At 41.1% G+C, this 22685-nt stretch overlaps 1 protein-coding gene across 1 annotated transcript in view; it reads left to right on the plus strand.

Moving 5' to 3' along the window:
- CHN2 (chimerin 2) overlaps positions 1–20276 on the plus strand; it is a 164998-nt gene extending 144722 nt beyond the window's left edge. The window contains exons 8-13 of the mRNA XM_072328614.1: positions 2114–2198; positions 4964–5137; positions 7272–7349; positions 13848–13985; positions 15348–15453; positions 18352–20276. Of these exons, the coding sequence (XP_072184715.1) occupies positions 2114–2198; positions 4964–5137; positions 7272–7349; positions 13848–13985; positions 15348–15453; positions 18352–18523 (753 nt within the window). The 3' untranslated portion in view covers positions 18524–20276. The remainder of the gene's footprint in view (positions 1–2113; positions 2199–4963; positions 5138–7271; positions 7350–13847; positions 13986–15347; positions 15454–18351) is intronic.
- The last annotated feature ends 2409 nt before the right edge of the window (positions 20277–22685 follow it).

Genomic DNA, 22685 nt, shown 5'->3' on the forward strand with positions numbered 1-22685 from the left:
GCCCTCCATGAGCTCTGAGGACTGCTTGCTGTTAATGACAGGAGAAATCAAGGAATAATCAGCTCCCATTTTAATATGCCACAGCAAGATCAGCTGAAATAAGCTTTATGTAAAGCCAGCAAGTAGGCCGCAAATATCCTAGCAACTGAGAAGTGCTTCATGTGGAATGGAAGTGGTACAGCCCCTTCTCACAAGGTTAGCTTTTGTAAACCATTGCGCAGCAGAAGATGTGGATAGCTGTCTTCCCTTAGCAGATGACTTCCACCCACAATTAAATGCAGGTGCATACCTACCAATTACAGGGTTATCAGTCTAAAAATGCAGTCCAAAGACGCAGGCATAATTAATTTTGTCTGCAGTCTTTTTATCCACTGAAGGTCACATAGAATATATGCCTGAAACTGAGGTCACGCGCTGGTGTCAAATGCTGCCTCTAAAAGCCTTGCCTGAAATTTCATGCTACTTCTCATTCAAAATAAAAATAAATAAATGAGTGTATGATGTGTGTATATGAGATATTTCAAACTTTATTGCAAGGTGCTGTTTCCCAGAGATGTGCATTTTTACTGAGAAGCAAAACAGCATTTTAGAACATTTGACCTGTCAGATTCTCCAGCTGAGACTATGATCAAAAGGGAGGAAGAATTACTATTGCTTTAAGCTCATCCACATAATTATTGGATGTGTGCAATTGGTCTGGAGTAATTTGTGGTCAGGCTCTTTAAAGTGATAATACCACATTTTATCACTATGGCAGGAAGAGGGGTCTGTACTAAAATGACAGTATTTTCCTGCTCGGGAGTACAGAATTGTTTAGGCACGATCCTGCAGACAACCGTGGCTAAAACATTAGCAAGACAAATGCTTGCCTTCAAACTTCACAAAGTTTATTTCAAAAAGGGCAGCAGCCAATTTTTGTTCTATGAAAAGAACAACTTTCCCATCCCATGGGCGGAAGCGGCCTGTCAGCAATCCGCCCCATCAGTAAACACAAACACGTCTGAAGGAAAAGGAAGCATTAACAGCCTGAGTGTGCATGATTTATGTTTTACTAACTTCAGTTAAGCCGCTGACCAGAACCGGCTCATTCCACATCCATTCACACGGGCATAGACCTCACTATTTACTTTTTTTTCAGTGAAAGTGAAATGCTTGTTTTACAAAAACATACATCTTAAACAAAAAGCTTTTCTATACCAGCCTTTGCAAATGCAGTTGAGGAAGCAGCAACTGTGTGCAAAAACACTGATCTCTCTCTCAGCACCCAGGTTCCATTATTTCTCCTTATTTACTGGTGTTTGTGCTGCAGTAGAACAATATTTGCTGCACCAAGAAGGGCCCCTGTGATGTATTTTGCCTGAATGAGTCTAGTTTACATACTGCAATGGGGAAAGATACAGTTTGCTTGTATTGCTGATGGACTCCAGTGTGACAAATCAGATCTTTACCCAAGCACTGCCTGGAATGAGTGAAAAAATCATTCCTTGTCATCCCCAATACAAGTTTATTACAATCACCATGAGTTTTGGTCAGTGTTGTTGCAGGTAAATACAGAGGTAACAGTATCATCAGAGACATGCATGGTGCTCTTGTTCTGGCTTTGCACCAGATCTGTGGGTACATGGCTCTGTGGGAAGTCAAAATGGGGTGCTTTTGTGCCTCTTCTGTCACTTCATTGTTTCAAATGATCTGCTGAAGTATGTTTGAACCTCTGAAACACGCTTCATTGGTTTGACCTCAGCAAATAAAAGCACTGACTACAGTTCCTTGGATTATTGGTTTTACTTCTTTCTCCTCTGACTAACAAACCTGGTTTCCTCCTCTCTACTAGAACTAAAACATCAGCTAGCAAGTATTGTTTGCTTTCAGTGTTACACACAGCCCAGTTCTATCTTACGTTAAGCCTATTGAAAGATAAACTTTGAGATCAAAGCAAATTTCTATGCCTGTGGTTTATTTCCTCTAGACTATGGAAAGATGTGGGCACTGTGTGGTAACGATTTGCTCCTACTGAGTCTTCTGTTGTTTATCCAGTTTAGTTGTTCCATCTGTCAGACCATCTGCCTCCCAGTGACCCCATTTCTTTTTTTTTTCTCCTTCCTTTATGTTGCAGGTCCACACGTTTCGAGGTCCACACTGGTGTGAATACTGTGCCAACTTCATGTGGGGTCTCATCGCTCAGGGAGTGAGGTGTTCAGGTAGCCTGAAAACATTTTCAGTCTTTATTGGGAAGTGCTCGGGCATCCATCCCACCCATCCCAGCCTGTATGCCCTGCAGGAGGGACAAGCAGGGGTCCTTATGCAAAACATGCCAAGAAGTCCTCCAGTGTCAATTGGAGCTCTGTTATTTTCTCTTGTCCCAGAAAGCACAGACTAGTTTTAAAACGAAATCACATGTACGCAGTATCCACAGTAAATATCTGCTATTAGAAAAGGGATGTCTCTGGTGCGGCATAACTTAAACTAGATATTAAGAAGAAATTCTTTACTGTGAGGGTGGTGAGAAACTGGAACAAGCCCAGAAACGCTGTGAATGCTTCCACCCTGGAGGCTGGATGGGGTTTTGAGCAATCTGGTCTAGATGGAGATGTCCCTGCCTATAGCGGGGGGGTGGATCTTAAAGGACCCTTCCAACCCAAACCATTCTATAATTCCACATGAAGAACTAACAGAAATGGAACTGCAGGCCTTTCAATTACCATAATGGATATTCTTGAAGGAAAGCCTTAATGTGCTTTCTTTTAGAAAAACAATCCTAGATGCCCAAACACAGCATTTTGTCCTGTTTGTCTTATCACATTGGCTAGTCTGGGAAGAATCCATTAGCTCTTGGTGGCATCCATTCAGCGGTGCCTTGGGAATGTGTGGTTTGGTGTATACATTAAGAATTGGCCTCTATGATGTCATTAAGTTTTCACTTGACTGTTTTTACATCTTAAGAAATGAGCTCTGGAAACAGCAGAGCCAGCCAGCAGCCAGGCTTCATAGTTTGTCTTTTTTGCCACCAATTGTTGAAAAGTGCCCTTGTCTGCAAAAAAAAAACAACCCATCACCTGTTTCCTGTAAAAATACCATGTGTTGCTGCAAGCCCTAAATAGCCCACCTCAAGGGAGGGCAAATAATATGACTTCATTTTCCCAGAAAGATTCATTTCCTGATGCCTCTATAACTGCATTAGAATTTTAATAGCATTTTAATTACTTCAAATTTGCTCTCTTGTGAAAAATAATCATGTCACAAAAATACAATAATCGCTGAATCACAATCTTCAGGATTCAGCAAAGGAAGCTGTATTTGGTGTGTGGCAAACGGGGTTTCATAACTTATTTCCACAGATCTCCAATGTCTTCCATGTCTCAGATGAATATGAATATCTTTAAGGTCCTTTCCAGTCCAAACTGTTCTATAACACAGTTCTGCCATAACTCTCTCTGCCCTGACCCCAGGGTGTTCCTGAACTCAGGCTGGCACCAAACACACTTGCCCTGACCTCTGCCTTTCAAGACGAGTGGAGGTGATTGTAACATAGAATGTAGACAGCAGCTTGAAGGATTAAAATAGCTTTCAGGAATGCAAAGTTACTGTTATGTCTTTTCTATCTCTAGATGAAAAACGGTAACAGAAAGAATATGGAAAGTACAGAAAAAGGAAAGTGAATAGTAGTTTGCTTTTAAACCAATATGATCTTGAACACAAGTGTTCAAAAGCTGACAAGCACAGAGCTGTGTTTGTTCACATATAAAATAGTGAACTTATGAAAAGGTTTATTTATCTAGTATGAAACATAATACTCTCCCTCATTAAATTACCAACATTAACTCTTCGACATACGCATTTGGACTTAACTTCACATACTTGAAGAGCAGCACTGAAAACAGTACGGGGAGGATCCTAACAGCAGCTGCTCTCATGTGCTTGGATTTCACACAACAATAATTCATTATGCAGCAACAACTGTTTGAGGAAACATAGAGGAGCCCACCAATTCCATTAAACGTGTCAGCGCGTTTGTAGTGATGGTCTGGTTTTGCTTGATTAATATTTTATCAAGAATAATACTGAAATGTGTTTCAAGCAGTAGAGACGCATTTGTATTCTGAATAGTTTGGGCAGTAAGCCAGCAGGAAAAAACAGTAAGCAACTTGCTAGTGATGACACTGGAAGTATCCAGAAGGCACTGGGTGACAGGCATGACTGGGAAAGCATTAAAACAGGAACCACATTTCTGTGAGATAATGTAACTCACTGCGGTGTTTGCTTTCTTGAGGCTTATAAATTCATTTGGCTGAGTGCTTGAGTCTATTAGAAAAATTCAATTTGTGGTGATCAAGGAGTCACCTTAAGTTAATAGAAACTCAGCAGTGCAACCTCGAGTTGATTTTGGAATAAGATACCAAGAACAATTTGTAACACGTATCACTCTTGTTTACATTGTGCCTGTCATGGCGTTTTATATGCTCAAACTGACCCATAGACTAAACAGAGGGGATACTTTAGTCACCAGGGAAGTGGTGGGATGGTGATGGTGAGGCTGAAACTGTTGAGCAAAGTCAAAATGCTGTGCAGTGGGGATTTGGGAGGGGAAGCATTCCCACTCACAGCAGTGAACTGACCCAGCCATGACAGAGGCTGTCCCCACCAGGCTGGGAGGTGAGGAATGCTCAGAGTCTTACAGCCTTTGTAGCAGCAGTGCTGGGGTTCGCTTTGACCAGCAAAAGTTTGTCACAGGGCGTTTCTGTGCACGTCCTTTTTGTCTTTGGGAATTCTGCAGCACAGTGAACTGTCACTGAGCCCTGTCAGTGTTGCACATTGAGAGGCCAGCGAACTCATAGAGATTGATGTGGAAACAAGTGATCTGTTCTATGGGAAAGTCATGCCTCTTGGTTGTGCTAAGGAAATAAATCGTGAGACAAAACCTCTCAGCATGGTATTAATTAGTGAACCTGGCTAACTTTGTTTACAGACTGTGGGCTGAACGTACACAAACAGTGCTCCAAGTACGTGCCCAATGACTGTCAGCCCGACCTCAAGAGGATAAAACGTGTCTACTGCTGTGATCTGACCACACTGGTAAAAGCCCACAACACCCAGAGGCCGATGGTGGTGGATTCCTGCATCCGAGAGATTGAAGCAAGAGGTTTGTATGCCTCAAAAGCAGCAGGCGTGATAAAATGACAATGACTTGAATTACACGTTAAGATAAGATAGTAGTATGCTCTTGTACCATAAGGACAGGATTTGAGAAGAGCTTTTTTTTTTTAGTATGGGTGATACGTTACTTTGCATTAGCTAGTAAAATTAAATCATGACATTTCATAATGCAATTTGCTGAAATGCTTTCTGAAAACATGTCAAAACAGGTATTATGTTACACTTTTGAAAGGGGTGAACTTTAAAGTGAACTTTAAGTTCATGTTTATGTGTCTTTTTTCATCATTTTGTTTTAGCATACCTAGAGACACTTCAGGCTTCAGAGTAATCAGTTTAAATCAAACCCATTATTAATAACCATTGAGGGCATTCTGGGCGAGAGCACTCAAATGGATGGAAATGACTCAGGCGAATGAGGTCACAGATGGTGGCATTTTGTGGTGTCTTGCAAACTGCTCAGATGAGGAATATTTGCATGACACTCACCTGCTGACTGATGGATGCCAAGGCTCAAGCAGCCCATCACAGCCCATCCAGCTTGAGACAGGTTTTTGCTACTCAGAGATGCATGCCAAATTGAGAAAAATAGCATCTCTCCCCCAGCACATCTACCAGAGACAGGAAGGATCGTGTAGTTTTGCTTTGGATAGCAGTTGTGTGTGTTATGCTGCCCAATAAGCCAAATTTCCCTGTCAGTCGCAGCTTTAGCACAGAAATCTCATAATGTTGAGTTCGTGGCATCACAGTAATCTGCATAGCAACACACACTGATACTAGCCATAGGGATTTCAAAGCCACGCATCATCTCCTGAAATGAATGAAAGATTTACAAGTAAATCCCCTGCACTGCTCTGTAAAGCTCTACCAGGATTATATCATCATTGCAGGGACAAATAGAATAGCTTGGGGTAAGACAGAAGAGCTTTACTGAGATGATACAACAGTCAGCTACACTGCATTTGAGATATAATCACTTACTTGTACATTTATTGATTAAGAGAAAATCTGCTGCCCATTCTTTTTTTTTTTTTCAACATCTTTCCATATCTTTCCATAATTGTTGTAGAACATCATTTTTGTTTTACGATGCTGATTTTGTTCTTAGGAAAACAAAGTGTGTTGGGAACTACAGATAGGTTAGCACTGTGCATGGGCAGAATAAGGAGCTCTAAGGTTAAAATAAGTAACATCAATGTAACTGTAGTTAGTTTTACCTGATTTGCTGAGCTGTCCTTCATTTCATGTTGCCTTGGAGTAAAGGTGGGAGGGCATAAAGCAAGTCTATTGTGCTAGAAGAACTGCAGAAGGGATATAGTGACATGGAGAACAGCATCCATCACATATATGAGCTGTATATAAGTGTAGGCTGACAGCAAAACTGGGAACAAATGTGCTCAAAGGGAAAGGCAGTCTCTTACTTTCATTGTTATTTATTACTACGCAAATGGTAAAAGCAAAAAAAGGCCTCAACAGCTTCATTAATTATGGACAAATAGAGGAAAATCTCCAATATAAATGTGTAAATCATGGCAGTAGCACCCTGCCATTAGCGATGCACAATATTTGATAGGACAATGTTAAGACAAGGGGGAATGGTTTAAAACAGAGACAGGGGAGGTTTAGGTTAGATATTAGGAGGAGGTTTTTTACACAGAGGGTTGTGACACACTGGCACAGGTTGCCCAAGGAGGTTGTGGATGGGGCAACCCTGGAGACATTCAAGGCCAGGCTGGATGTGGCTCTGGGCAGCCTGGTCTGGTGGTTGGCGACCCTGCACATAGCAGGGGGGTTGAAACTACATGATCATTGTAATCCTTTTCAACCCAGACCATTCTATAATTCTGTGGTTTCCTTCTGGCATTACCTGCTGTGTATCTCTTGTTATTTTCTGATTGTTACAAGAATGGAAAATATAAGTTCTAAAAATCTTTAATCCTGTTATAAAAGCTATTTAAAAATGCCTTTATTTTTACTTAAATGCTCCAGATTGTTACATTTCAATTGATACATTGCTGTATTTATCAGCCCCACCACTGCTTTTGCTTTGTTGTTTTTAAGTCTGTTGCTTTTTAACCTAGTGGTTTTGGAAGCAAAGTTAACCAAGAACTTTTTTGTTTCAGGTTTGAAGTCTGAGGGCCTCTACAGAGTCTCAGGCTTCACTGAGCACATTGAAGATGTGAAAATGGCCTTTGATCGAGGTACAGCATTTTAAAATTCAGTTAAATACAGTTTTTGTTTAAACTTTCCAATTGAGAGCTTCTCCGTTCTTTTGTGTTTGTGTGGGTATCACAGTAATGAAATTGGCGTAAAAGCAGAACTACGGTAAGCAGCCATTTTTTGAAGTACTTTTCATAAGAAGAAAATGTATTTCAAAGCTGGAAAGATTAACTAAACACTCAATAAATTGTGGTAGGCAGAAGGCTAAGTGCTCAGGCTACTGGGTGAGTGCACAACCTAGCAGCACAACCTTGTTCAAGCATAAGCCTAGACTCTGCCAGGGAAAAGTTCTTGGCCTTATCTTTAACATACTCAGTGCTTTCTATTATGGTAATCTGTTTATGAGCTCAAGAAGCAGGAACTGCAACCGAACAGTCATTCTGAATGCAGCCTTGCAGGAAGCAACACACCACCACGCATGTGATTGTCAATGCTGTATCTGCACTGCAGATGAAAAGTGCATGAAAGAGATGAATTGCACGGCTTATTGAAAAACTGTATTAATTGAAACACTGCCTGTTAACCATGATTAGCCTTGTAGCTGTTATTAATCGATTTGGCTGATTCCTTTGGTTCTGGTCTTGCACACAGTTGCATGCAGCAGTTCAGCAGGTCAGGACCTCACACCCAGGTCCTGTCCCACAACCTCAGGATCAGGTGAGGGTGGGGGAGGAGAACAGCTGAGGTTCAGCCCAAGCCCCATCTCTGGACACCTTCCTGGTGGCATGGTTGAGCAGTCAGTCCATGATTCAAGATCAGTATCAGCTGTGATAGTAACCAGGGTCAGACACAACCTGAGTCATCCATGGGGACAAGGCAGGTCCAGGTCAAGCCATGCAGTCAATGTGTGGGTTGGACACAGGTCAGAAGGGTGCATGGCCAGGCACAGGCATGGCCACGGTGCAGCTGTAGGCAGGTGCAGAGTCTCAGGCAGGAACTGGGGCCTGAAGCTTGCAGGTCCCCTGGGCAGGAGGTGTGGGGGCAGGCTCCAGGCGAGGCTGATCAGGGCTAGCAAGGTCTGTGGGTGCCCTCAAGGCCTGGCACACAGCACACTTACTGTGCCTGAATACTTCTTTGTTTGGAGACAGTGTGTCATGAAGACTTCACTGGCAAACAAGTCCAACTATGTAAGTGGGAATTTCCATTGTTTTCATTCTATACTCAAATATCCTTTAAAAATGATACAAGAAATGTATTGGATGCTGCAGTTGTGAACAGACACACGTAGGTCAGACATCATTTGGGTGAAAGAGATGTCAAATGCTATGACTGCTATCATACCTTGGTGCACATTGCAGATGTGCTGCATTAAGCAGCATTACTGAAATGATCACAGGTCACATAGGTCCCACTCTGCCTGTCGGAATTTATCTAGCCTGGCTAACTCTTCTGTTCTGTGTATTAGCTCTCTTCTATGTATACTAGCCTGAACAAAACCCAGATGGGGAAGTTGAGGCTGAGGAGGGAAGGGCTTAAAGAAAATAGCCATTAATTTGTGTCTAAGTGTGACTTGCATGCTGCAGAAGCTGTCATTCGTGAGTGCTTCTAACCATCAGAGCCAGCTCAGTTTTATAGCATATTCCATTACTGTTGCTGATATTCCTGTCATAACTTGACTTGGAGCCACAGCAGGGAATATAGTGTGATTTACTGGAAAAAGCAGCATCTGTAAACAGGAAGAATAAAGTCACTGGCAGTGTCAGATTTCCAAAGGAAAAAGTATGAATAAACACAGAAGTGGAGAAAGCAAGGACCAAGTTTGCATACACAGACCATGAGGAAGCCTATTGGGCATAAGTTAATAAAAAGCTATGTCTTCATTTTCCTTTGACAATCTCATGAGGGAAAAGGGATAAGAAAGGAAAGGTAGGATTACTGTGTTGCCCTGAGTACTGCTAAAAGCAGGGAACAGTACACAAAAGATTGTTATGAGAATGTATGACTACAGTATTACAGAGACCAGATGCTGAAAACTTCACTTTCTGCTTCTGAATATGTTTTCTCCATGAATTGAGATTGAAAACAGAAAGATATATATATATACACATATAACATAATAATAATTATAATTAATTCTAATTATGAATTATAATAATTATTATTGTTTTGTGGTAAGGGCTCTAAAGAAAACAAAAATAGATCTTTTCTTTCCTGACTTGTGGGCTGCACAGCTTGAAGGTGTTGTCAGCTCCCAGAAGGTTACACTGGCAAAAGATTTCCAACCTGACAGCTCAGGGCTGACTTCCCTGTCAGATCCATGCCTAGAGAGACAGGGACCCTCACCTTTCTTCTGCATCTCCTTTCCTGTGTCACCCTCAGAGTCTGAGCAGCAAGGAGCACAACATCCCAAGGGCATGGCATATCCCAGATCTCTTCAGTAGGTGTCAGAGCTGGGAGGGAGGGGAGCTGAGGGCCAGGTGCTCAACAATTTAGAGGTCCCTTTCTAACCATCTGAAAGCAAGGCTCTGAAAGGGGCTTCTAATAAAAGTAGGAGTAAACACCTTAGCTAGTTTTTAAAATGGAAGCTGAATGATTTATTGAAAGGATGGTAGTTCGTGATGCCTGTCATTGCAAAGTGCCACATTCAGCGATTGCAGAGGTCTCTCCTTTCCTTTGTGTCTGAGCCAGCCCTGGGCTATGATGTGCTGTTGCATCTCTAGAAATACAGCTCTTGATAACTGCTTTTGAAAACAAACAAGAAAGGATTCCTGCTATTTTAACAGACGGGATGTGTGCTTCAAATAACGCTGGGAAGCCTTCTGGTTTCACAGCTTTCCTTCATCAAGCCCTGGAAAGGAGAAGACAGAATAATGTATGGATTAGGCACACAGGGCTGACTCGGCCATAGGGTCCCTCTCCAGTTATTCCACTTGCAGCTGAGGGTGTACAATGGACAGAAGTCAGCCCTCCCCGTGACTGATTGTCCCAGTGCCACCAAAGGGACACTGACTTGTTGCTATCAGAGTATTACAGTGAGGACTGAAAAGAGAAGTCAGGCTGGAAAGTTAACATCTCAGGAAGAGAATAACATCCCACAGAATGTTATTTTGGCTGTAAAGCTGTGACTGTTATTTTTAAAGCAGAGAGAAGTCGGTCCTCTTCTTGTTTAAACGAAGGCTGCCTTCTAGAGCGAAAGCGGTGTAAATACTCCTGCTGTCAGGAAGGGCTGGGCTCGCCGGGGCACTGACAATGTTCCATTTCAGTGCTTTTCGTAACGAGAATAAGGGGGGAATAATGTGGATTTATTTGTCCTTGTGAATGTTGGTGCTGTAAAACAACAGTTGCTCTCTGTGAGCATTGTTGAGCTGTGGCACTCTAAGAGCCACGAAACTCCCATTGTGCGCATTACCCACAGAGCTGCCATTGTCATTAAACGCGTTCTGTCCTTCCAGCTTGTTTGTATGACTGGCTGGTACAATACACTTGCTAAAAATATTTTGCTGTTTAATATTACATGAGTACTCAGAGGCATCCTAGCTCATCCTCACACTCCTTTGCCAGTGTGTCTGAAAACCTGTCACGTTGAAAATCCAAATAGCTACCAAGAAGCACATTAGCTTGGCAAAGGCCGTGCGAGAAAAAAAGAAGAAAACATTAAGGGAGAAGGAACTTGGGTAGAAATATGACTCAGTATTCAGAGGGCATAGCTGAGGCTTTAAGAATGTAATACGTACTCCATTTCCTTCTCTAATAAACTACTGATCTATTTCTGTGGTATCAAAAGAAAGGAAAAAAGACTTCTCTTGTCTTAAAAAAAAAACTTCATCATAGTGCAACAAAATATGTTGAAAGTCAAAGCAAGAAGGAAAAAAGAGTGTCAGGTTTGAGGAAGAATTAGATTTGTAAAGATTAAATGAACTTGCTTGCAGTGCTTGCAATACACTGCTTAAAAAGGATGGTATTAACATATGTAATCACATGCAGTATCACTGCAGTGATCTGAGGAAAGTTCCTGTACTGAAGAGCTAAAAAGGCAGCTGTGATAATGCAGAAGGTACCATACCAAATGCATGTATTTCCTGCAATTTGTTGGTGCAGATGAACTGCTATGAAATAGGTGTCACAGCTTTACCTGCGGTGGGTCAGTCTTCTATGTGTAGTGCTTTGAATTGTAAGCATACCTAAGTAAAAATATAATGCAGGAGTTTGGTGTAGAGAAGAGTGTAGCCTAACAGAGGGCCTTCAATGACTGCAAATGAAAGCAAAAAAAAAGACAATCCAGTATCTACTGAAGGAAAAGAAAAATTCCACCTTCCCGTAAATAACCACTGCAGAAGTGGAGGTATTTTGTGACAGACATACTATTATTATTAACAAAAATCTCAAACCAAAACCTTCAGTGTGTTTCCAATGGATGTATTTTTGTCTCTGAAGTGAAGAGAGAGATGTTTGACTCGGGAATTAATGCCTTTTTTCCCACAGTAAGTGGGCAGAGGTGTGTTTGAAGTACATTGCGGTTTGAAGTACCTCGAGCCAAAGTGCCCCTTTAAGGAAGCGTGCTGGGCTGCTGTGCAAAAGTACTAAATAAATAACACTTCTGTTTAGTGTACCGGTGACCTGGATAATAGATGCAACCTTCTGCTTTGCTATATCTGTGCAGATACAGCTGCTGTCTCCTTGAAAGTATCTGTTTTCAGCGCAGCATTCTGAGCGCCCAGCGTCCATCAATTAAATAGAGCTCTCCACACAACGCTTCATAGGACTAATGCTACTGGGCCTGGAACGCGTGGATTAAACAAAAGATTGGGGCAGTGTAAACATTCTCCGAGGGGTTATTGATGGTGTATTAAATTAAATGCTGATGGATGTATTCAGACTGCTCAGCTGCATCAAGAAAGGCTGCTTGTTTTAAACACTTAAGCGTATAATCTCCTCTTGATGAGAACATGTAGGGCTGTTAGTCTTAATGAGAATTATGTGCATACATTGGACAGGACGTATGCCTTCAAGATTAATGCCATAGGTTTGTATAAAACATCTACAATCAATATAAACTGTTTTACTCAGCTGTGAAAGCCTTTATCACCATCTTAGAGGCAGTGCATCAAACACAGCCCCTCATCTGTCTACATCAGGGCACGTCTACAAGCACCAGCAATTGTGAGACAAGCACAGCAATGGATTTACAGTGTGTCAACCCTGCAGTAACAGTCAGAGCTTGTGCTTTGCACCTCCTGGCAGACACAAGCAGACTCCCTTCCATTGCTTCAGCAAGCACAACCTTGCATGGCTCCAGTCATCAGGTGGTCCCAAGTTGCTGCTGGCTTTATCTTCACTGCCTCTGGCAAGCGAAGTGCTGTTATCCTCACCTTAAAGAGCTCAAAGGTTTAACTGATCTCAGAGAATCCCAAGGTGAAGTTGGGGATTAAATCCAGACAGCTGCTTGACTGCTGCCCTGTCCTGTCCCTCTGCTGCCAGGCCCAGCAAGGGGAACGGGCACATCTCCTCTAGGGAGGGAGAACACCAACATTGCTCAGGGTGTTAAGGTGCTAGGCAGTACAGAACAGACATGGACACTTGAACTTGAAAACAATAGCCATTCAGTTTTGCTGGTATCACTTGTAACTTCACTCATTGCAAGCCATGTACTGGGCACGGGCTGACCAGCAGCAATGGAAATTTTAAACTCACATGTTAAAAAGTGCTCCATAATGGAGTTTTGAATAACTGCTTTATAATATATATAGGGGGGAAAAAGGAAAAAAAGTATTTCATTAGGGTTGCATAATTCAACTATTTAGCTGTTCATCCATTACAGCTATCCATATTCATTTAACAAATTGCAATCCACATTTGGGAATAAATTGTGTAGCTAAATGCCATAGCGTGTCTATTTAAATTCAAATCTTTGCTACAAATAAATAATTCAGATATGAAGACATTAGAAGGCATCTGGAAAATAAGAAGGCTTTCTGACTAGCTAATCAGCATAGTTGGATCAGTGCAGGACTCAAAAGATTTGGTTGTGTGCTCTGATTTTTGCTGCTTGTCTCCTGAGGGATGTTGCAAATTTATGTTATTTTTCTAGGCCTCTGTTTCCCTAAATGCAAATAAGAGTAGGGAGCACAACTCCTGTGTATTGATCTGTGGATACAAAATACAACAGCAAGACAAGCTGCTCATTGCTTAGTTTTGACATGTAATAAATTGGCCAAATTCAACAAATGCATTATTAACATCACTTATTCATCCAACATTAAACATCCTATGTGAGATGACACACTGCAGACACCGTTCATGCAATCACCAGCCTCACCAAAAGATGTCAGCTAATACATTATTTACTAAGTGATATGGAAACAGCCATTCCTCATTCAAACACTGTAAAGTTGGTAGCAATATATTCTCATTTAAGCCTTCCAGATGCTTTCAGGTTGTTTTTTCTTTTCAGGTTGGGCACGGTAAATCTGAATTAAGTCCTGCCTTGCTTCAATCAGAATTAGACTGTTTGCCAAAAAGATTTCTTATTTCTTTTCCAGATGGTGACAAGGCTGATATTTCTGCCAGTATTTATCCAGACATAAACATTATTGCTGGAGCGCTGAAACTGTATTTCAGAGACTTACCAATTCCTGTGATCACCTATGACACCTATTCCAAGTTCATAGAGGCAGCAAGTAAGTACTGCATAGTAATTTGAGCTGTTCTTCAATTACATTTCCCATCCATAGCACTGTTCACAGTAAAGACAGACAACAAATTGGAAACGGGCATATATTTATCTTAAATGAAAGCTTTGCCTGACTGTTATTGTAGAAGGAGCATCATGCAAGTTAAAAAACAAAACAGAACAAAACATAATAAATGTAGAGTATAAAAATACTTGACTGCTTAGCAAAGAATGTGGAGATCTGTGGTACCTAAGGAGTAGCACACTTTCTTCTTTTAAAAGTATCCTTAGTGATTTTGAAATAGCAATATTATCAATGAGCAAGAGGACCGTGTCACCAGTGAACTGGGTTCACCTTCTGGTCACCCAACCTTGCACTGCCCTTTCAGCCACAGGCAGCTTTTGTGCTCTTTTCTTCCTCCTTAGGCAGAGAAATTATTTTATAATTATTTTATATTTAAAATGATTTTATAACTCATAAGTGACATGCTCAGAGGAAGCAGTTTCTATTGTGAAATGCAGGGCATAAAGATTCTTAATCTAAAATTTCGTGCTCCTGATACCAGTTCTATAGAAAGTCATGCAACAGGTACAAATCTGACTCACTTCATACTTTTCATGTGCAATACATGTGAAAACCAGTCAGTTTTTTAGGGAGACTGCCAGTCTTAAGCAAGCACTGATGTTCTCCCATCACTTATTCCAATGTATTTAAATATGTTCAGCAGTCTCACCTTGTTTGTGTAATTCCATGTCACTTCAGTCTCTCTACATAAACTTCAGCACAGTTCAGTATACTCAAGAACTATCTCTGAAGCACATATCCACACTCCTGTCTGTTTTGGATGGCTAATTGAAGTCATCTTATGTGGGATTTAAAGAGTCAGTTCCAGACAGTGTATTATGAAGAATTTAATGAAGCTCAAGTACTGTATTTACTACTGTAGCTAGAGCTACAGACTGTAGAGAGGGTAGTGTCTAACTAGAATAGGTTGCCCAAGGAGGCTGTAGGTGCCCCATCCCTGGAGGCATTCAAGGCCAGGCTGGATGTGGTTCTGGTCTACTGGTTGGTGACCCTGCACACAGCAGGGGGGTTGAAACTACATGATCATGATCCCTTTTAACCCAGACCATTCTATGATTCCATGATTTTATGACTGTGTGGAGGGGGGAGTTGTTGCTGATTTCTTTGTAAAGCCATTCTCTTGAGAAGCTGCTTCTGTGCTCCCTGTTTACAAGTTTGATATTTATCCCCGCAAGCACAATCAGCGGCTTGTGAAGGACTCCATAATGACAACTTGGCTTCCTGAATTATCGCTGTTTACAAATGAAAGGCTCTATTAACATTAATCTGTTTGGTGTTTTACAGAAATCTCCAATCCTGATGAACGGCTAGAAGCAATACATGAAGTGTTGATGTTACTCCCTGCTGCTCACTATGAGACACTTAGATACCTAATGATTCATCTCAAAAAGTGAGTTAATTGGCATGCAGGATAATTCTTGAAAAGCATTACAATTTTCTGCTTTGAAAGATCAGTATTACAGAAAATATCAATAAAGCCTCCATTCTGGCACTACCACTAGAGCAGCAACATTGCAAACAAACAGACAAGCTATGTTTGTATAAATGCCTATAAACAACGCATATATATAGTGTAGATCTTTCTGCTGGCAGATCATTGCAAGCCTTTGAAGAGTTAATTGAGATCTGTCACATTTCTCGGAGACTGATTGTATCTGAAAAAAATACCAGAATGATAGGTACTTTAGAGAAGTGTTAGATGTTCTGTGGCAAGTCATTTGATCATGGTTTCCTTCTGTCTCCCCTTACCTCCTGCTCTGTCCTCTGGTACTCTACCCCTAAAAGGAAGGCACTGTCTCTCAGTGGTTGTTTGCTCTCTTCATCTTAAAGCCACAAATCAAGCAGCCCTATTTTATGCTAATAGTCGAAGGAGTTACAGGCTCTCTCCAAGTATTTCATATCTCCTTTGTTTCAAAATACAAAGAGAAAGGATGCCTCACTCTCACTAACTTCAAGCAAAAATGTTCTTCAAAATTATGCTAAAACCACTTAGCTACCTTGGGCATTTTCATGCCTCAGAAAGTCTTGTTTGCAAGTGTTTAAAAACTGAGGCTGAGTAGATACTGACACAATCATCTCAAAGCAGGCCTCACTTTAAGAATATATTGCCTGAATATATTTAAGAATATATAACCCTTTTCTCTGGTTAAAGTCAGTGATGCTACTTGAAAATGACAGAAAAGGGGATAAGGGAGAAGTAAAACTACTTGCCTTTGGAGAATTTTCTGATTTTCATCTGCATATTCTGCACTATTAATACCAAAGTGAAATGGAAAAGATATCAACTCGTGTAAAATCACATCAGAGAGCTTGTGTGAAGTGCATTTCATGTTTAATCAGGTTCCCATTATGCAGAGACTTTTCTTCACTGTCTCAGGTCATTACACAGAGTAATTTTTCCTTTTGATGAGACATTACCTGGGCATGCAGGATCTCCTGGGGACTCTGCAGAAATGAGATGTGTAAACACCCATCCTTGTAGCACATTTGCCTGGACGGTAGTTCAGGATGGACGTGATTCAGGATGAACCACACCAGTTTTTAAGAGGGCCTGTGGAGGCTGCAGACAAGCCAGGGCCCCACATATAGGATCAGTGTTTTCATATTCTGGAAGCAGTTTTTTTAATAGCCAAGAATTTATTTGTCTTCTTTCTCTTTTGTGAAATGCAGTAGAGTCTTTTTTTCAACTGCTGAGCTGAACTACTGATGAGACAAAAAATATTCAACCAAATGATTAATCCAACTCTGAAATACTTGGAAGCCACACAGTACTTTTGCTCTTCTTTTCCAAATTTAAGTTTTCAGCATCTGCACTAAAATCAAGTGCATGTCAGTTCCTATGGAGAACTTGACAGTAAGATCTAAATGAGGAAGAGGGAAGGTTCTAGGTTGAGGCTATGCTGTTCTGTGGGTTAAACATAGGGTCCCAACTCCATCCATAGAGTCCTTTCTGCATAAAGAAAACATACACTGTTCAAGAAGTCTTTTATGTAAAGGCAGTAGGGTCACAGCCTCTATACTAGCTTTAGTTATTAGCAGAAAAGAAACTGCGTTGAGTTCTTAGAAATACTTCATACTCATTTATCAACTGAAAGGGACACAAAATTGAGCTCGGTCAAATTGGAACTACCTTTCTTGTATTGTGTTTATTGCATTTTTCCTTCCTCCATCAAAAGAATAGCCTTGCACATTCAGGAAAATACAACAGAGGATAATGTCAGTAATGAAGAATGAGTCTGTCAGCCAATTAATTAATTGCTATCTTTAATCAAATCAGAATGTTCTTTCTGGTAACATTTTACTCGGAATTGGAGGAAATAGAGTAGAATGAGCAGTCCCCCCTGTGGTGAAACACATATAGCTCCATCCACACTGAAGCTGTGCAGCTGGATTTCATCCGTGCTCACCCCAGGCTTTGCTGGCAGCAAGCTCTATATACCTGAACAGAGGTGCTGGTGAGATGTATAGTGAGATGTATGTGTTATTGCACAGCTGTTCAACATTCCTGTTGCATACAGGCACAGGTGGAAAGCAGTGTTGGGCATATACTTGCACAATCAGTGTCTGGAGATAAGCAGTCTTGTTTTGCCTTTATTCCTTGCAAAGCTCAGCTAACCTGTTAGAATATGGTGGTGCTTCTGTGAGTAGGTGTACTAGTGGATTTCTGATCTGAAAGCAAAGAGAAACTGTATTTTTCAGTGACAGTCACTCTTTGTAGAGGGCTGGTGGTAGATGGAAAACCTGATCATGTATGGACCTTGTGAATGAGAAGGACAGAACGTTTCTTCTGGTTTCAGTCTCTGTGCTCCCCAGGAGGCATCCACTGCCCAGCTGCAATCCAGTTGGGAATTACTATTTCCAGAGGTGGTCACAAGTGCTGACCATAATCAGTATGACATACACCAAGCACAACACTGTAATTACTGTAGAGTGGGGAACTGCTGCACGTGTGATATTTTCTACCACGATTATGCCTCTCAAAAAAGCAGTTGCAACTAATTCTTATACCTTAAAGGGTATAATAATGGAATAATCACTGAAGAATTGCAGGAGGAATGGAGTTTTTAAAGGCTCTGGAATACACAGCCCAACCATAATTGCATCATACTTGCATTGGAAATAGTTACTGTGGAAATAGGTACTACATTGAGTGAGAGTTAAAACTGTTACTGAAAAATACCATTATTGGGCAATGCTGGGTGTGAAGCAAGGCTGCAGGTTAAGATGCAATATGTATTTTTCTTCGGGGAAGTAAACAACTATTTGCTTACTTACTTTTCTATTTTAGGGTTACTTTGCATGAAAAGGAGAATTTCATGAATGCTGAAAACCTGGGAATAGTGTTTGGGCCTACCTTAATGAGACCTCCAGAGGACAGTACCTTGGCTACTCTGAATGACATGCGGTACCAGAAGCTAATTGTGCAAATTTTAATAGAAAATGAAGACGTTCTCTTTTAGACAAACGTGGGCACATCGTCAAAACAACTTGTTTTAAAATAATTAGTTTGAAGGGAAAACAACATTTCTTTAAGGTAAAAAAAGAAGAAATAAATAAATATAGGAAAAGTTCCTTGGCTGCACTTCAATTTCTGCAAAAGCTGCAGATGGATGCCAAAATGTTTAGGGAAAGCCTGTGTCTCATAGACATATGCCTCTTTGTAGAAGGGGGCAAAAAAGGTCAGAAAAAATCCTCTCACCTTGTGTCTTTTGCCTTGCCTCGGGTGTATATTTGTTTTGAGAAGCTGCAAGCAATTTTATTGTTAACTTATTAAGAAACACAAAACATATTTTAATATGGCTAGAGAAGCAAAAAGGTACTTAATCAGCGTTATTTGTATACAGCTATACATTTCCCTCTCCATAAGACATAATTATATATGTCAATTGTGAAACAAAACCTATATTATAAAGATATTTTTACTTTACCTAGCTGAAAGAATGGCATTTTATTTTAGCAAACTACAAATCAATGCGGTGCATTGATTGTTTTCCACATAATTCTTTCCTGCATTTTTGCTATGATATATTGAAAACAATTACCACCAATGCAGTATTATCCTGACATACCTCTTTCATGGCAAATGTTTTAAAGGAGAATCTTTTTCTTGTGTGTATTCCAACTTTCCTTAGGTTCCTTTGCATTTAGGCACTAGCGTTCCGAGATTGCGTAGTACCACTTCTAACCATTTTCTATTTCCCAAAACATACAGTATTTTCTCATTTGTCTTTTTTTCTTTACTCCCACATAAAACATGATATTGAGAATTTTCAGTAGTCCTGGTGCTAGGATCAGTTTCACATGCCAGATATATATATATTTTTAATTATTATTTCATTAATACGTAAGTTAAGTGATGCTGGGACACTGGATATTTTCTGGCCTTGTCGAAAAGTTAGCACTTTCTTTGACGTTCAATATGAAGGATTTGGTTTTTTCTGTAAAAATCAAGCTGAGTTTTGTCACGTTTCTGTATTTATAAATGTACAGTAAATACGCTGAAAATGTCGGTTATTTCTCTTGACTGTGTTCCAGATGGTTTTGTTGTTCGTTTGTTTTGTGGGTTTGTTATTTTTTTTCAAGGACAAAAAGAAACACGAGAATATGGAAACGTGGAAGTTGGTAATTTTCATTATTACCAAGTTTTAATATTTCTCTCCCCTCACAAACATTGACTACAGAGTTCATAGTCTAACTGCAACTTATCCCTAATGTTAAAACTGTTTCTCGGCATGAGATGTTTCTGCAAGTATAGAAGATCAGCATACTTTACTACCAAACTCAATTCTCAATACAAAAGAAAATATAATAATCCCTCATCTTGATCGTTTGTATGATATGGTGGGTAACTCAGTTTCCTGAATTATTTCAGGGAGCACATGTTTCTATTCAAATTGAAAAAAAAAAACATATGTGTAACTATGATAATGAAGGGAAGTGGAGGGCATTACTGTAAATTTGTTGTCTTCTAGAGAAATAACTAAGGGCTAGATAGATTAACCCAGATTGCAGAGCAAATGCTAAATAGTCTGAGTTCCCAATACTTCTATAGATCCTCCTGACTTGTACAGGACTATTTGTTGTAGGTTATGTACTACTTAATACTGTCATAAAAATGATCTGGAAATGGTTTTATTTTGTGAAGTGAAATATGCTTTGTAATTTATGATAGTGTAAATGGAAGGAAAATCCCATTAAATGTGTTAAAGAGTTCTGGTGTCTGTCACTGACTACATGGCAAACTGCCCAATGAAAATCAATCACTTGCTAACTACTGTCTTGGCATGGCTGGAAAACACTTGGAGCTTAATTGAGGCAAGCAGTTTCAGATGGGTGCTTAGAAGCCCATGCAGCCAAGCCTCTGTGCACCAGGATTTACTGCGATCACTCCAAACCACCTCTGTGTAAAACTTCTAGCAAGCATAGAATCAAAAACATCAATTCAGTCCATCTCAATGCTTTCCAAAAATCAATGTCATCATAGCAGTTTTCCACTCCCTTGAATGCTGACATTTGCCTAGCAATGATTTTCTTTATTTTTTTCTAGCCTATTCAGTACTGTGTTATATTGTAAAGGCAGAAACAGTATTCCAGTGCTATTATTCTTAGTTTTGCAGGAAGACAAGCAGTTCTGTTTCTGTTCCTTCCTTCCCCTCTACGATTGGCAAACTGGCAGTCTGTGCATGTCTGACAGTCTGGGAATCTTAACACACATCCCAGCCTAAGGATCAGTACGTTCAGAAATACCCCAAGCAATAGCATCACTAGAGGGACTGGAGTTTCTCATATGTTCAGTGGAGTGCTGAATACAGTTCTGCACCTCAAAGCCCAAACATCCAATGAACTGTCTATGTTTGCTTGGCTCACGTGGGGCAAGTGTCCTCAGGAACTTGCTGTGGAGACAGTAGGCTTCCTTCACCTAACACAGGACACAGCTACGTGGCCTGGGAATCAGGCGAGCCACTAGAGCACAGCCCAGTGTCAGAGCCTCACTCTTCTCCAGGTCATTGAAAAAGACTTTGGTGGGCTGCTGCAAGGGCTGCTTTCTGCCAGTCAGCAAGCTCCATCTCCTCGTAGGGTGCAAGCTGCCCTGCACCCCAACAAAGCTGGTGGCTGCACATATAACACTGAGATGACTCACCTCCCATACAGCAGAAACGTTTTAGTCGTGCTAATAAAACACTGTGTGGAGTTAATGATTTATAAGGCAGTCACTTTCATCAGTTTTGTGGAACTGCTGGAGTCTCTTCTTTGTGGCAGAGTCACTGTGAGACTCACTGCTGTCTGATTTAAAAATCTTGTATCTGATGGGAAAACTAAAGGAAATGTTTCATGAGAACAGTGCAGTCTGATATTTACAGCCTGTGTCCCACACACTGCAGAGCCGTGCCTTCCCCCTTTTACCCACACCAGATGGTCTCCATCCTCTGCCCTCTGTGGAGTCCCCTGCTGCACAGTTCGCCCACCCCATGCTGGACAAGAGGCAACACATGCTGTGCCTCCCTCCAAACTGAGTGCAAGGCTGGATGGGGAGCTGCCCAGGGGTTTCTTCAGCTGAGATGCTGGGTCGGGGACTCTAATCTTGGCTCTTCTATTCAAACATCATTTGTCATGAAACTTAATTCTTCCTCTCTCCCAATGTCAATTGTCATGAAACTGGAAACTGGACAAAACATTCAAAAGTTACTGGGGAAGCATTTGCAAAAAGAGAACCAGAGCCTATAGACACTTTCTATGGGAAAACTTACAAATGAAGTTACAAAGGAAACAGCTTTGCTCTCAACTCCGCTGCTCCGTGAGCTGATGCCAGTTTAAGCTACAGAAAAGGTGATTTAATATTATTTCTAAGCAAAAAGTAAGACTGTGGTTTCCCGTGCATGCATAGCCTCAAAACACAGAGATGAGGAGGCAGACACATGACCTGAGACAACAGGAAGGGCTATATCAGATTTGGGATTTCTTCTGAGATGAGCTGCTTGAGGAGAGACCTGAGCAGTGTGTGACTGACAGATTTTGGACAAAACTGTGGGTGAGTATCTTGCAAAACCCTGGTGTTAGTGAGATCTCAGAGAGGTGACTGTGGTCATAGTCCCCTGGGTTGAAAGAATGCTTAAAGTCCCATAGCCAAAGAGGTGAAAGTGAGTATAGGTACTGCAAGCAGTTTGCAGAGCACGTGGAGAAATCATGCCTTCTGAGATAAGCTCAAACTCACACTGTGTGCAGGTCTGCACAGGCAGGACACTGTGAGCTGCCTAACCTTGTTGGCACAGGGCACTGCCTGGGCTCACACATCTGCAGGGAGGGCACTGCCTGAGCCCACCTTGGCAGCTGCTCTCCCATCTCCCATCCCACCTCGAGGAGAAGACAGCCCACAGCCCCAGCAATGGGACCCCAAGCTGCTCCCACACACAGCTGAACTCTGTCAGGACAGAACCTATCCAGTATCCTTCATATTTCCTTATTGACAAGTACAGACTCAAGGTCTGCAGAAAAGGGAGGGAGAAGATTTGAGTGCCAAGAGACAGACCCCACTGCCAATAGCCAGGAACTAATGAAAACTGAGCAGGAGGGTAATTCACACTTACACAAGAAGAATGCCATCTAACTGGATCCTCAAAGCAA

This window comes from Excalfactoria chinensis, chromosome 2, assembly GCF_039878825.1.
Source record: "Excalfactoria chinensis isolate bCotChi1 chromosome 2, bCotChi1.hap2, whole genome shotgun sequence".
Lineage (NCBI taxonomy): Eukaryota > Metazoa > Chordata > Aves > Galliformes > Phasianidae > Excalfactoria > Excalfactoria chinensis.